At 33.8% G+C, this 12,374-nt stretch overlaps 1 protein-coding gene across 2 annotated transcripts in view; it reads left to right on the forward strand.

Moving 5' to 3' along the window:
• Positions 1-12,374, forward strand: part of LOC128175185 (cysteine-rich motor neuron 1 protein-like) — a 39,994-nt gene that overhangs the window by 13,133 nt on the left and 14,487 nt on the right. For both annotated transcript variants that reach the window (XM_052840626.1, XM_052840627.1), the window contains exons 3-5: positions 1,351-1,468; positions 5,999-6,114; positions 7,843-8,040. In XM_052840626.1, the coding sequence (XP_052696586.1) occupies positions 1,351-1,468; positions 5,999-6,114; positions 7,843-8,040 (432 nt within the window). The remainder of the gene's footprint in view (positions 1-1,350; positions 1,469-5,998; positions 6,115-7,842; positions 8,041-12,374) is intronic.

The following is a 12,374-nucleotide window of genomic DNA, read 5'->3' on the forward strand; positions in this document are numbered from 1 at the left end:
TAAAAAAAGAAAAAAATCCTGTGCAAAGCATTTTCTTGAATCATTTATATTTTAATGTATTTCTTCTCCAACCATGCATCAAGATTAGAATTTCATCAGTTAGGTTTCAATGAAATTGTCATATGGCAAGTTGATTTAAAATACCTGGTAGATACATTTTTTAATAAATTCTGAGAAAGGACAGAAAGCTAGGTTATTAACTATATTACAAGCGTTGGCACTATAAGTACGCAATCATAACTTGATATGATAATGATGAAACCAATTCTTGGCCATTGTCATGAGATAAGCTTGGATATAATACTTGACGAGAGAAAAGATACACTGGTTTCTGCCAGAATACTGTACAGGGATTAAAATCTTTATCCCTCCTGTGTAATTAAAGTTACTTAATGCTTGCATATATCCTACAACACATCAAATTGTTCTTTGATGGATGGCTACAGTTAGATAATTTGTGTGTGTTGTGATATATGGCAGAGATGTCCATGTTGTAATGTTAGTGATGATTACTCCTCTCATTTAGATCCAAAGAAAGTAAAGAGAGTTAGTGTAAGAACATATGTTCTGGAATCCACAAAGACGTGAAGTTGTTGGCATATCAAAGTTAATATTTCACCCCAATTGTGCAACCACAAGCATTATAGAATAAAGGCTTTGATGAGAATGGACATGGGAAATGATGGAAGGTGCGAATCCATCATAAACAAGGACCATGCAACAAGCTGTTGGAATGTGCATTATCCTCAACAATAGGGGGATGTCCTATTAACATGGTGCAATGTCCCGGTCTTACGGTAGTGATTTACTTGTCATAGGCGGAGTGTTTTATCAGGAATGTCATCTAATGACCATTTTTGTGTATCCCTAATGGTAGCATTTGACCTTTTGTTCTGAGGTCAGTCACACAGGGTTTTTGTTGTAGGTTGCATACCAATTTATCAGTACTTGGATTTCAAATGGCTGATCTTGGCAAAGCAAGTCTGACGTGGTTAAAAATGTTTGTTATTTTGCTGAGGTCAACAAATTGTGAGAGAAGCAAGGGAACAATGATTTTATTTTTTAAGCTAAACAACACTTTCATAAAGGATTTATGTTGCCTAAACCAATTGCGAATCAACAACCTTTTCTTTTAAACTGAAACCCTTGCAAAAAGATGAGAGAGAGAGAGAGAGAGAGAGAGAGAGAGAGAGAGAGAGAGAGAGAGAGAGAGAGAGAGAGGAGAGAGAGAGAGAGAGAGAATATATATATATATAATATATGCAAATGCTTCTTGGAATATGATCATATTAATGAACGTTAAAGAAACCACAAAACCCCTTGATGATGTGAACCATTTGCTCATTTCAGAGAAGTGCCAGTCAGTGGATTGTCCATGGATCCAGGACCTGCTGCCCGAGTGTCCGGCAGACAGCCACTTGTTACCCAGTGTTCAAAGTAAAGATGGCTGCTGTCTCCAACCCCCAGGGTAGGTCTTCTTTTATCTTTTCAACCTCTCCCACCCTTTGTGGACAAGTCATTGCTACAAGCCTTTTTAATGTTGCTGTTAATTGCTGGGAAATATTTTTGTGGTCATATATGACACATTGTGGTGAATATCACATGGTGTTTCTAATAAGAGTTCAAAACGTATTAGGAATTTTGTTGAAGTGACAAATGTGCATACTTTATTTTAAACATATAGATGATGAGATGGTCACCTTTATCATTTTTTGTTCATGTAGGTATCATGCTTGCCATGGGCTTTTCGTCCACTTCAATTTTATGTTAAGCAGAGTGGACCGAAAATCCTTGGCTAGCGGAGATGTGTAAACCTAAATTAAAACAAAATTACGCGTAACAAGTATGATTTTCAAATTAATTTTCCACATGATGAACATTAGAAAAAAACTTGAGAAGAAAACCATTTTTTTATCAATAGATTTTCTCAAGGTCTTGTTCCATTTATAACTTAGCTCTACAACAAGGTGACATGTTGATCCAAGAGTGCAGACGTTGAGAAATTGGTTGTTGAAGTTCAATATCTCAGATTATTATTAAGTTGGGAGGATTGTACACAGATGTGTGGCAAAGCTTTGTGTCTGCAAGACCCTTGACACTCCTCCAGCGAGAGCATGGGCCACTTGTAAACCAGGGCTCTGTGAGTGAACTATTTGAATGGGGAAAATTTATTAGGTCATTTTTCATTGATAAATTGAAATTTAAGAGAAAAGTCAACATAAATTTGTAGGGTAACCCTTGTGGGGGTTTTTGCCTGTAGAATACATGTTTTGTTTGACTTACAGTCTATATTTAGTTAAAAGTAAACTAAATTACATGAAATGCAATGTCTGCTAAAAATATCGTTAGCTCCCTCTCTTAAGGATAAAATGGGTCTACCCAGTATTTTGACCATTTTCAAATTGATTGAAAATGCAATGGAATTGTCCTAAACACAAATACATGTGCCAGGATATAAACCCAAACAAAAAATTTGAAAAAAAAGAGTATAAACATTTTTTTAACAAACTTTTGTCATGTAGAAAAAAAAGTTTAACTGTTCTTCCAAATATGTAAACTTATGTGAGAGAGAGAGAGAGAGAGAGAGAGAGAGAGCAGGAACAGTCAAAGCATTTTTGAACCACTAGTTCACTTGTTCTAACCTTTAGGCTATCGTATTGGTTATATTGAATTGTGGAGTTTGTTTACCTAGATTATAGAATTGCTAGATTTAAACAAAGTAAGACCTGCGATAGAGCCATGAGTAGACTGACCGTTATGACACTTGTCTTAATATTAGTAAACAGTATTAGCAATGGCAGGACATTGTTGTTCCTTGCAAGTACATAATACTCTAAGCTTAATATCTTGCTCCAACATGACCCTGTTTTATTACCTGAAACTTTTTCTGTGATACTGAACAAACATTGTTCAATATTTTGGGGGACTCCAACACAATTTACAGAACTCTTTTAAGGAAGTGTACAATGTATTTAAAATTAAAAAAGAAAAAAATTTAACCTCCTAAAACGTTCTGTTCTTGAACTGTTTTCTATTTCTATGTGGGTCGACATGTAATGCCAGCTTTGAGGCTTATAGCTTTAAAAAAGTAAACATCCACAGTATTTACTTAAAACCCTCTTAATCCCCATGTCCTTGTCTGACCAAGGTATATTAAGTAAGCAACAATTCAACTTCTTCCGTCGCTAAATAACCAGAAAATGTACTGCTGTTTTTTCATTCAGATTTTGCATGAAGCCTTGATAGCAATAAGGTGGTCACCCAAGATGTGCCTTAAATGAACAAGTGCTTTGGGTTTTGTTTTTTTTTTTTATATATGTAAGAGAGTAAATTGATCTTTACCCATATTCATGTTTGCAAACTTAATCCTCAATTGATTTAAAAAGGATTTGCAGACAGGTATTAACTCATAGGTCTGCTAAGTTATGGCCCCATATGTAATGCATAATTGCATTTAGGACCTGAACTTTTGAACTTAAAATGTAAAAAACATTATTATGCTTGATTGGCTTTCTAGCTTTTAGACCTAATTGAAAGAAGAATGAATTTGAAAAATGAAAAGCATTTATTTAATTTTAAACCTCTTCAAAGGAACCATTACAGAAATTTTTCAATTGTAAATCAGATATGATGAAAACTATTAAGACCACGCATTGGTTCAGCTTAGGATTTACCATTGACCTAATAGCATAGGCATGTACAGGCAACTGTTATATATATTTGACTGGTATATATGTCATTGACCATTTGCTGACCAAATGTGAAGTAATGATTAATGTCTTGCACTGACAAAATATTTTGGATAAATGTATCATAAAAATAATCTGACATGTTTTTTCAATTATTTTGTTAATGTTTCTTTCCAATTTTATTCATTTTTTTTTTGTCCTTTTCACTGTATGTATATCTTTCATATAAATAAAAATTGGACTACGATGATAAACTTCAAAGTAGCAGGAGACAAACACTTTGATGACAAATTTTGTGCGTTTGTTAATCCATTATTAAAGTAAATCTTCCAGAATCCAAAATTGATATAAAATGGTATTACCTATGTATCTTATACACAGCTGTTGTAGCACAAGACCTGTACTGGGAGAGGAATTCAATATCAGTTGGAGAATGTTGTTTACTTTTGTGACAGGTAGCACAAATATCAATATTTTGAAAGCAAAGGAGAACACATAGATCTGAAACCTGTCTGAACTATAATCTGGGACCCAATCACTGCTTGTACAGATGGAAGGACATTGATTGATAGGTTATTGGCAGAAAATAGTATATAGTACAAATTGATCCCAATTTTAATCAAATGGAGGCTTCGACTGGAGCAGATTATGAGAGCAGAAGTAATTTAGGGATCCAGGAAAGTTCTTTAGATATACCTTTGCTGAAAATATAATTTTTCATTAGCCTAGGCTGTCAAATTACTTAAGGGGCTTAATTCATCTAAAATTAGAATGCATGAAATTGGGATTCCTTATTTCCAAAAGTGTATTAAGCATTTAAGAGACCAAGTAACTGTCACATGTAATATAAGTTGTTTTTTTGTAAAGAATACAGGGTGGAGAGATTTATATCTATAGTGTAACAACATGAGCAGTAGAAGTTAATCCTTGCTGTAAACCCCTCATATATGTAAAATATCCATAGCTGATTCATGGAGTTTTGACTTTAATTGATTTAGCAGGAGGCTTCTTTTTTGTTGATAAATTTATAAGACCAATATTGTCATAATTCCTTTCGAGGTATTTTTCCCAGGTGTTTCAGATAGAAATGAAAGCTGGTCCATTACGTCAGGCTCGGAGAATTAAAAATGGCCAAAAACCCACAAGTTTATTCATCATATAGGACCCCAAGTACATAATTCTGGTCAATATTTTTCCTGATAGGGTTACATAAAGCAAACAGGCATTAATTTTCTGTGTATTTTCAATTTTCAAGAGCCTCAGCTAGGGTCTAGTAAGATTTAAATCTGAGTTCCACTAAAGGAAGAAAAAAAGGTGGTTGGAGAAAATATTATTTCGTCAAATTAACTTTTGTAAGTAGGTTGGAACAACTGTCTTTTTTTAAATCTTCATGCGTCACACCATGTAAATTTTTGACGTCTTATCATTCCTGAAGGTTGTCACCCCCCCAAAAAAAAACCTTAACCTGCAGTTGGGAGATATGAACCATGACTGTTTAGGTGTTAGAAATTTTAATTTTCAAGGTTAATATCTCACAGTTAAGCTTTTTCAGCACCATAAAGAGCTAAATTTTATTTCACTTCTACTTCATTTGTGACAAAGGAGCGGGTTTCCGCTGCATTTAATTCCTCAGCGTACAGAGTTATAAAACGATACACAAGGTCAGCATTGCGTTACAAGTCACTTTCAGTCCCACAATGCATGCCAAAATAAATCGGCAAATGAAGCAAGCACAAATCTTACATTTTATTGACTACCCTCAATAGAAAAGCAATGAAAAGAATCTGATCCATGATAGCAATTCTACTTAAATAGGTGGTCATCAAGGCTAAATTCTATACCTTGGAGTTATTGAATTGAAAAAAGTGCATGGAGAAAAGAATTTTGAAGGTTATTAATTGGGTCTAAATAAGATTTAAATGAATGGTCTTGCACCGTATTACCTGTAAATGATTCCTGCTGCAATTTTTTTTATATTGAAAAAATCTTAAGCAATGTACTTGTCAATGAAATTGAATCAGGTAGCTATATGATATATAATATGATGCAATGATATTTCAAATGCATGTAAATAGTGCAAAGAAATATCCTGATGACTGAAGTTTATTTTTTTTTAACACAGTACATGTACATAAAGAATATCAAATTTCAATGGTCTTCATATGACTGAAATGTTTAGACACAATGCAATATGATTTAAAAGTATTGGTTACAGCTCTGTACAACATATAAGTACATAAATTTCAAGTCAGGTATTACTGACATTTGATGACATAGATATTCTTAATTTGCATCGTTGTCTCTTGTAGGTGTGAGTGTGACAGGTGCCCCCCAGAGTTGTGTCCCAGCGGTCTGCGTGTCCAGGTCCTGGAGGAGGGGCAGGGCACCCCGGGGCAGTGCTGCAGCAAGTACAGATGTGTCAATGGTGGGTGATCCTCACGCAGACATTACACAAACTTGCATAATGATGCAAAAAAAAACATTTTTGTCCTTTTATAAATTAAGCCATATAAATAGGAATGCAGCTCGATTTAAGGAATTTTAATTTCATCTTTTTAATTGAATCAACCAGTTGTGTATCAAAACTTATCTATCTGACTATTAGCCCTCATCAAAAGATACGATGAAGTTTACGGTTAAAATACAGTTTCACAGCATATCATTTCTGCTGCTTTACAGACAGGACCATCCTTTATGACATGTTGGGCCACACATTTATTTTTTGAAATATGTAAATCACCCATATACATAACTTTGCAGAATCCTCAATGACATTAGTTTCAGTCTCGTAAGTCAGTTATATATTTACAGACAGCCTCTTGTAATTTATTTGTCAGTGTGATAAGGCTTTAATAAATTAACTCCAAGTCTGTCATCTCGCCTTGGTCAACATGGTACAGGGTGGTATTATCATTAGATCCCTTAATCATAACATGTAATTTATTAATTCCCTGTGTCAATTTTGGAAATATTTGAAAATCCGCCAGTGCAAATATGTTAGATGTTTAAATCATATGTTGGTGTTATATAAATGGTTAATCGATTATGTCATCCGCATGTATAGGTGACCTTTTGGCGGCATTTTGGTGCCACTTCTTTCAATATTTTGTCTGCAGCCATAGACAAATAGGCTTTTCAATATTTTTTTACATATTAAATAAACTGTAAAATTAATGCCATTTAAATTTCTGGACTTCCAAGGCGGCTTTTTTTGTGCATGTGAAAACTGTTGTTTCATTGTAAGTCTGACAGGTATGTAGCAAAAAAAAACATAAAGAACACCAAAGGCGAACTTTTTTAAAGAAGCAAATTACATGTTGATATGTTCAATAGCAACAGCTTAAAAGATCAATCATCTTTATAAATCCCAGAGGATTGAAAGATTTTTGCATTATAAATGCACATTAGTATATCATAAATCCAATGATTTTTCTCTGGGGCACAGTATTAACTTTATGTCCGGATGTCATTATGGTTTCACCTTGAATGTTTAAATCCTAACAGTACATATCTGTTATGGTGTTAATGATTTAGAAAAATATAGTTGAGATGACCACTGTTGTGTTTGTCCAGTGGGTAGAACATTTGATCCCTGTGCCAGAGGCTGGAGTTTGAGCCTTGAAAGCGACTTTCAAGATAACAATTGAAGAAATTTTTTCAGCTTAGGGTTTTTTTTTTCAACAGTGCTATATATTATTACATATCAATTATTCAAAACTTAGAATTTTGATCCAGTGATGCAATATAGGTGCTGGTATAATGATGATGTTCAAGTTGATGGGAAAGAGATGTTTAATATTTGACAGATAGTTCACCGAGAATTTATTTTTGTTTTAAATTGAATGAAAAAAATTTTGTATCACGTAAAGGTTAAGATTAACTAAATTGACATTTTAATTTTAATTCTTTTAGCCTAAGGATCTAATAACCGGTACTATAAAATATATTGAACTGAGTCAGACATTATAATATCAATGAACCCCTCACTTGCACAATTTATAAGAACACTACTTCATACGGTACATTTTCAGATTTCTGTTAATTTGTGATACCTTTGGAATTTGAGAATTTTTTATTCATGCATTCAGCATCTACCTTAGAAAAGTAGATACCATCATCATTGAAATTGATTTTCCTTCTCTTTCTTTGATAGAAACTGACCTCAACTGTCGCACAGAACTAACTGGGACCGAGAAGCTATACCTGGATGGTCAGAGCTGGAGGCCGGATAAGTGTGTCAAATGTACCTGTAAACGAGGACTGACATTCTGTAAACAGGAGTCGTGTCACAACGTCACCATATGTCCTTATATGGAAAGCACGGAGGGAGAGTGCTGCCCTGTCTGTAAAGGTCAGTATTTTACACGGAATGATAAAAGGTCAAGGTCAAGGCATTTTAAACCCAAATATAAGACTGCTTCATGCTGATACTTGAGTATATGGGTTATCCTTTTAAAGTCTGATCCAGGAATGTGATAATCAAAATTTCCATTCCATTTTTTTTTTGGGGGGGATAAGTAGATAACAGATTGGAAGTGACTGCTTTGACTCCTTTGATCATCTTGTTACATAATGTTTTGATTTTTATTGAGTGTGAATCAAAGGGTCAATCTGGGGGCATCCCTTGATCAAATGACCATTGATGTTGACCATGTCTGGCCATGTTACCTAATTAAATGTGGCAATTGAAAATCATAATAGGCTCACCATTATCATTTCTCTGGTAGATTTTATTTTATTGCCACATTTCTATTGTCAACCTCTAATGAAATCAACTCCCCAGTCTAAAGGATGAAAAGTCGGGTCTATGAATAGGTCCTTTTTCCAGATATTGGTCCTATTTTGGTTGCTTTTATTGGTCATTTTTTGCTTCTGCGGGCCATGAAAACAATTGAGGATTGTCATTTATAGCGTGAAGTTCCATTGTAAGGAGACAACTGAGCATTTTTACGATGCATTTTGAACACCAGCGGGAGGTGGGGAAAGAAAAGATCACCAGATCTCCGAATTAACACCTGGTGTTGAATGCATGTATGTATAATGTTCACCCAGAGGTAGATTCCAATCTCCCATTTGAATTCAGTTTACCAGATCTGTCAATTATGTCAACACTTGTTGCTTAAAGACGACAATGAAGAATTTAAAAGTAGAATGGTGTTTGTATATCCTCAATGCATATTTTGAAGATTGCTTTGACTGATTTAGCAAGGGGGAAGAGAGAGGGAGAGAGAAGACATGGCTAAATGCAGATTGCAATGGCTATATTGAATTGAAAAAAAAAATTGTCTATGAAAATCTTTGAATAACAAAGTGCAGGTGTTTGCAAAGAATGGATCCAATAGAACCCTGTGCAGGTTTTAGATTTGAGAATACATGTAGTACATAGATATTGCTAATAATGTATTGAAATTGAACATGCTTGAAACAGATTATAGGCCAATATACATATCCATTATTACTGGCTGGAATTATGTATCTAAAGATTATACACCTAAGTATCATAAGCAAGTTTTTAAATTATATTTTGGATATCGGTTTTGTTCTGTTAAATCAAATAAGTTTACATATAATTCTGGTTCTGCTAGTTTCATTCAATATGGTTGATCATTTTCAGTGTTTATAACTGGGTTGTACCTGTATGCTATTTTCAAAAGTATGTTAGCAACCTGTAAGTTTACAAGTGTCCACAAACACTCTTTAGGAATTCAAATGTGATTTCAAATATCATAAACTGTATTTAAATGGCAAATAAGATGGATTCCAACCTATAACCTATAACATCTTCTCAAATTACTTGTTTGATTGGGAGAAGAAAAGTGTTTGTCAGAGGTGTTTGAATGATAAAAATTGTGCAGGGAAAAAGCTTATAAGGCAAGGAAGCTAAATCAGATGGAAGGAAAGTGAATTTGCTCTAAGACTATCAAAGACTATCAAAGAGAGTAAACATACCAAAATATAGATGCAAATACACTTAAAGTTCATGGTATGTAGAACATTCAAATTGACATAATTTGAAATAGTTGGAAGTCCTTTGGTTTTTAATGGAGTGGCACAGAATTTAAGTCGGAAACTGTGGGGGTTTTTAGGGAATAGTAAATTAGAACGCCATTGGGTTCCTGCAGGTATATTGCCCAAATTAGTGAAGTACCTTGAATCAATTTTTAAAAAGAGGAATTTTGTCTTTTACAGTAAGATATTGATAATTGCATTTCTCTTATTTAGGATGAGATTTAAAGGGTTTATGCACTACAAGTGCCCATTTGATAAGTAAATTTTTATTGAGTTCTATGGAAAAGAACACTTGTGTTAGTGTGGGAGCTTCAATTGCTCTCTGTGATAAAACTGTCTGAGGGCTAGATCCCCCAAGCTGAAAATGAGGTGATGAATGGTAATTGAATTGATTGTCTGATAATTGAATTGATATAACATATTTTTGTTCAAATACATTCTTATTCCTACAGGGTGCAAAGGTGGGTGGTTTGTTGGCAGATTGTTTTTATAGAAGTATTCAATATAGAACATTTGTCATATTGGGGAAAAAAATTAATTACATTATCATACATTTATATGTTATAATAGTGATTATTTTTAACATAAATTTGGGTGGGGATGTTGCAATAAATATTTAAGTGGTCTTTTGAGATATGAGCATCATACAGGATTGCAATTTTTAAAACTGATAATGTATCAAGAAACTATTTTTCTCTTATCAGGTTTAATTGATAGATCTTGTGCACATGAACTGCAACGTGTCTGTTCTTAAAAATATCCCTTGGCATTTATCATTAAAATAGCTTCCTTTCATACTACTTCAAGTTGCATTGATTGATTGATAAGCATCTTACCTTTAGACTTGGTAAAATGAGAGATTAATGCGATGAAAATGCTTTGTACAAGCATCAGCAAATCCCCTTTATGAGAGCTAAGCTCTGATTAATGTCAGTCTGATGGCTGCATCTTTCGGTGTGGGAGCATGTATACATATGCTTTGTAAATGTTTGTAGAACATTCAAATTTTGATTAATGTGATATTTACAACTTTTCATAAAAGTAAACAGTCAAGTAAGAAGGGGACTACCTGTGTTCTTCAAACTTTGTAAAAAGTTTAAAAGTGTTGAATATTTAGGGATACATGCTGGTAGCTGTTAGCAATCACAATTTGGCATCATGTTTAATGTGTTGCATTAGTTCTATGAAGGAAAGAAAAAAGGGTTGTGTATGTACTTGGTTTTTACCTTTATTTGCAACTTTTTCCCAGAAAGTTATTCATAGCTATTTTCATTTTTAAAAAAGGACATATGGTACAGAACTATCTTTCATCTATATGGTACGAATCTATCTTTCCTCTACAGTAAAACATGCTTATAACGAAGTCCCAGGGACGGGCAATTTAACTTTGTTATAAGCGTTATTCGTTATATCCGTCAAGTTTACAACATGAAATAGTCTTGGGGAATGAAATTCACTTCATTATAAGTGTGTTCGCTATAACCGTGTTTTACTGTATATGGTTCTCATTTATCTTTCATCTATAATTAACATTCATTTGATATCTACCAGTAACCAAATATGATTCTTCTGGATTTTCTGGTGAGTTGAAATGGTATATAGGATGCAATGGGCACCTTGATAATTACAGTATACTGGTAAAAGTAAATTTTATTCTTTTAATTTGGATCGATAAATGAAACAATTAATAGAGCTGTAATTCATATACCAAAACATTTAAATAAGAATGTAGGATGATTTACTGAAAGTCCATTTAATAGATAATATTTCACAATAATATAGTATCAGCTTTGTTTGTTTTGACAGACTCGAACCCTCTGAGGTTTTATTTTTAGGAATGGTGGGGTAAAGTGATTCCCCAAATGTCATATGAGAACACAGAATCTTGAAGGGAGCAAAAAAAACTTGTTGAATTTTCCACTTCAGTTTTGTCCAGAGATGGATCATGTTCAGAGGCAATGTCAGAACTGTGAACAAAACACTTGACATGAAAAAATTGATATTCTGTTTTTTCGTCAGTTTTGCCAACATTTGATCCAACTCGGCTTGGATCGTTGACGGTTAGTTTTTGGTGTCAATGGGACAAGATGTTTGGGTGAATCTCGTCTGTTCATCAGCTTAGATCTTGACTCTGGTTAAAGAATCTGTCTGGGGGGTTCTGACAAGATACAGGTGAGATTGTGGATCATTCTATTAAATCTGACCTGCATAAATATAGATATTTTCTATGGTGTATTGTACATCTTTGTATAATCACATAGCTTGATATAATGGTATGATGATAGTGCAGTAATAGAGAAGGGAGATTCCTAAACACCCCCAGAAATTACCACAACCATGGTGGCCTACGCTTTTTCCAACAAGCATGTAGATTTGCCAGGTTCTGTGAATTTTTTGGTTTCAGCAAATTGAAAAATATGTAAAAATGATTTCTATTTTGGCTATACAATTTGTATATGAAATGGAATTCAATTGCTCAACAAGTTTTAGAATTGCTGGAATGTGAGCTGAAATGATGACACGTACTGCCAGCTTGTATACAAACACTCAAAAAGTCTATTACCCTATCTTAGAAAGTCTAATTTATTTTATCCTTTGCACAATCTTTGTTTGTTGAACAATTATTTTATTGCAATGCATATAATTAAGGTCACTGTATTGAGGAACAGCAGCCAA

Source organism: Crassostrea angulata, chromosome 3 (assembly GCF_025612915.1).
Source record: "Crassostrea angulata isolate pt1a10 chromosome 3, ASM2561291v2, whole genome shotgun sequence".
Classification (NCBI taxonomy): Eukaryota; Metazoa; Mollusca; class Bivalvia; order Ostreida; family Ostreidae; genus Magallana; species Magallana angulata.